The 4,343-nt window shown below is 38.4% G+C and overlaps 1 protein-coding gene across 2 annotated transcripts in view; it reads left to right on the top strand.

Annotated features, from left to right (window-relative positions):
• slc6a15 (solute carrier family 6 member 15) overlaps positions 1-4,343 on the top strand; it is a 26,856-nt gene that overhangs the window by 1,240 nt on the left and 21,273 nt on the right. For both annotated transcript variants that reach the window (XM_032524283.1, XM_032524284.1), the window contains exon 2: positions 734-1,249. In XM_032524283.1, the coding sequence (XP_032380174.1) occupies positions 949-1,249 (301 nt within the window). In that variant the 5' untranslated portion in view covers positions 734-948. The remainder of the gene's footprint in view (positions 1-733; positions 1,250-4,343) is intronic.

Raw genomic sequence — 4,343 nt, 5'->3', positions numbered from 1 at the left:
GGGCGCTATTTGAGGGGTTTTCCGTGTCCCGGGGAGCTGTTTGGGTTCGTATGCAAATGGGCTCCCATCTTTAATTATTCAGGAGACTGGAAACGTGATCGTCTATAGCCTACCTCGACCTGTCACGGTCCCAGTCCCCGTCCACAACCGGACTAGTCTTCCCTGGCATTTGGTTTTTGGGAGAACAATAACGTGTGATAAAATAAGCCTCATTCATTGATTCTGCTGCCCCAGACAGCAATGTGATTTCCATGTGAGAAATAACTGATTCCCCCCTGACAAAGCCATATTTCTGGTATGAGCTGTTTCCCAGTCACATAAGATGTTGTGGGATAGGCAATTTAAAGTGTGTAACAGTATGAATTATTTTCTATGAAACGAACATATGATTAAAATCAGATTGAAACACTTTACTGTTTGAGTTGTTCAGTTAAATTACTATCTAACTATATAACTATTTGTTAATAGGATTAGAGTTTGGGTTTTAATTTGACTTTTTTGATCTTTAAAGGTTTACAAAGTCTATTTTAGAATTCATTTGTCCAAGTCAGTAGGTTTTTGTTATATAAATTTTGGGTAACAACTGTTTAATTATTTTTAATTTTTTTAAGGAAAATTAAAGGCTGAAAGAAAAGTCCCAAAACTCAAAGCGATGACGAGACTCTGATGCCTGACAACCTCTTTCAGAATTTTCACTTTTACTAACTGCACTATTTCTTCTTGTGCCCCACAGACATTTGGTGATAATGACGAAATAAACCACTTCCTGATCACTCAACCTCTACAAACTGTCTCAAACCCCACGGGCCCTTGAACCCAAATATCTTCCAACTCGCAGCTTTGCACAGACAACGTTCCAAAAAGTGACTTTCCCCAGACGCCGGCCCTGCTCATCCAGCCCGCCAACTAAAAAGACGTTCCACCCCTCGCCCTTGTTTGCTTTATCAAATGCCCAAAAACAGCAAGGCCGTCAAGAGAGAGCTTGACGACGATGTCACAGAGTCTGTCAAAGACCTGCTTTCCAACGAGGACGCCTGTGACGATTCCTTCAAGAAGAGCTCGTTGATCGTCAACAACCATGAAGGGGAAAGGAAAGAGTGTGATGTGGAGGAAGGGGGCTCGGATGGAGAAGAGGAGGAACGCCCAGCCTGGAACAGCAAGCTCCAGTACATCCTGGCCCAAGTTGGCTTCTCTGTAGGCCTGGGAAACGTCTGGAGGTTCCCCTACCTGTGTCAGAAGAACGGAGGGGGTGAGTTACATTTTATCTGACAACCACACATACAGTAGGAGTGGGCAATATGGAAAACCATCACCATTATAGTTATAAGAAATATTGATGGTAACATTATTTACTAACTCTAAAATATGACATGATAATTAAAAAAAAAAATTGTTGTAGTAGAACTGAATAAAAACATGAAATTGACATGAATAAATCAAACAAATCTATTGTAGTATTTCCTCCACAATTGAACACAACTATGATTTAACTGTGTATGACTTTAAGGACCATTTTGGTTATTACAAAGTGTCTTATTTTCATAGTTTTGACCATCATTTCCATAATTTTACTTAATAAAAAAAGTTGCTGAAATCTTGAACTGTGACAACATTGCTACATCAGAAGCCAAGAAACACAAGGATTAAGATGACAGGTTGGATATAAGTCAAAAGACAACAGAAAGTGAGCACATTCAAAATGTCCATTTAAGGAATGGCAAAAGCTGGGAAACTAAGATTCAAGTTGTAATTAACTGGGAGTATCCTTTGAAGAGACTTTAGTAACTAAATCAACAACATTAAAACAAACCTGCAGAGCATTTCATATACGTTGCTACGGAGACAGACCGCAGACTAACCCCAAACTAAGCACATTACATGACCAGGGCCAGATGCAAATCTAGGTTAAAACATAAAAAGGCAAACTATAAAAAGTGCATCATGAATGCAACACTGTAGAAGATTGTACCATTCTAGTTTCTGGGGGTACACAGATCCAATTATGGACACATCTGTGTCTTGTATATGTTACAGAGAACAAATGAGAACAAAATTAGCATTTTTGTTGTCACAGAAATGTTCCTGGAATTGGATTTCTATACTCTCAGATACCAGAAGTATAGTCTTCCTCTTTTGATAACTTTATTTACACTTATATGTAGGTCCCAATCTCACAAAATGATCATGTAGCTTTTATTATGAAGCTGTATTTATACCATGTTTACAGTGTGGATGGAGGGTCAACATCTAATCAATGTTAAAGTGAATGTGCACGTCTAAAAAGTGTTGAGTTAAGAAATTAGTGTTGGGAAGCAGATCAGCCAATCTCCTCCAAAATGCCTGAATAGATCATCAGGTTTCAAGTCTTGGACACTAAAAAGGCTCCTCCTGATTAGTCCTGTAATGCATATCTAGAATCAACACACACCAAACAGATGCAGGTATTGCATCATGTGCAATGTGTTCAGTACTGCCTGTGTGCTGCTAAGTGTGTGTAAGAAAGACGGAGAAAGCGAGTCCTTCCTATGTGTCAAAACCAGACTGCTCAAAGAGCTTCAGGGTCGACATGAGAGTCGCGTAACCATCTGTGTCTCTGTCAGTGTGCGGTCTGCGACATTTCCCCTACAAACAACAGCTAAACCCAATATATACAGTAGAACTCTACTGACTACATGTACATGTACTGGCTACATTAGTGACAAATGATATTATTGGCGCCTTAGATAAGAAGCAACACTCTGCTGCATTATTTGTTGATCTTTCTAAAGCTTGATTCAGTTGATCATGGATTGTTACTGACCAAACTTGTTCAGTGTTGGTTTAAGTGAAAAGGCTGTTGCATGGTTCGAAATTATCTTGTAGATCGTACTCAAGTGTTTATGCTGAAGGTTAAATCTGATTTTCTTAGATAACCAAAGGTGTCCCTCAGATCAATCTTAGGACCGATTCTGTTTTCAATTTTTATAAATGATTTAGATGAGATATTCAAGCCAAATTACACTTATCGCTGATGATACAGTGGTTTACACCCAGGCTCACCACTTTCAGCAGCAGTGCAGAACTTCACTGCATTTCAGACATTGCAAAATACATTATTGAGTCTAAAACTGGTTTTAAATACACAGAAAACAAAGTTTATGGTCTTCTCAAAAGCTCGAAAACAGCTACTTGACAATTATGGCCTCTTGTCCTTAGATGGGAAATCAATTGACAGAGTGTCTTCATATAAGTACTTGGGGATATGGATAGATGATAAGCTCTCCTTCAATGAACATATTATTGCTTTGGTCAAGAAACTTAAAGTAAAGCTTGGCTTTTATTTTAGAAACAAATCTTGTTTTACTTTTAGTGCTAAGAAGAAACTTGTGGAAGCTACTTTTCTGTCTGTAATTGATTATGGAGATATATTGTACATGCATGCCGCATCATCCATCTTGCGTCATGTTGATTCAGTTTACCATGCATCACTACGATTCATAACTAATACAAAGTCCCTCACCCATCACTGCATTCTTTATGATTTAGTTGGTTGGACCCACTTGAAATTCGTAGACAACAACACTGGTTATCTTTATTTATAAAGCTATACTTGGCAAACTTCCACTGTACCTCTGCAATCTCCTCTCTGTCTGCTCAGGTACCTATCAGCTACGCTCTTCAAAGTGGTTGCTGTTTACGTGCCACGAGTTGCAACCGAATTAGGAAGAACTGCTTTCTATTATTCAGCACCTTGGGGGTGGAATAATCTACAGAAAGTACTAAAGTTAGAAACCCTTATGTCCATTAATGAATTTAAAACTATTGTAAGGAAGGTTGTGATGGAGACATGTTCTTGTTTTTTTTTTGTAGCATTGTTTGGATTACTGTGTTTTTAACATTTTTGTACTTGTTACTTTTTTACCTTGAAATGTAACTTGGTGTTTATGTATGTGTTGTGATTTGGCTGCTACCTGGCCAGGTCTCTCTTGTAAAAGAATGCTGAATCTCAATGGGACTTCCTGGTTAAATAAAGGATTAATAATAAAATAATAATGTAGGAAATCATTGTGTGCCGCAGTGATTCTCATGATTGTAATCTAACAATAACAACACATAAACCCTTCTGCAATCAAAATGTCCCATTATGCCCAGAATTAGCTACTTGACTTGTGTTGTTGTGTTACATTTTGTACTCACTGCAGGAAGGTGATAATGTGTAGTGTGTGTTTGTGTATGTGTCTCGGGAAGGTGATAATGTGATGTACTTCTCACCTGGAGATTACATAGTGTAAAACCATTGACTGCCTCAAGAAAGCTGATTAAATGAAACCGTGTCAGGTTGTCCAGACAGGATATAATCTCGG

This window comes from Etheostoma spectabile, chromosome 8 (assembly GCF_008692095.1).
Source record: "Etheostoma spectabile isolate EspeVRDwgs_2016 chromosome 8, UIUC_Espe_1.0, whole genome shotgun sequence".
Taxonomy (NCBI): domain Eukaryota; kingdom Metazoa; phylum Chordata; class Actinopteri; order Perciformes; family Percidae; genus Etheostoma; species Etheostoma spectabile.
This window is presented reverse-complemented; position numbering and strand designations above follow the sequence as displayed.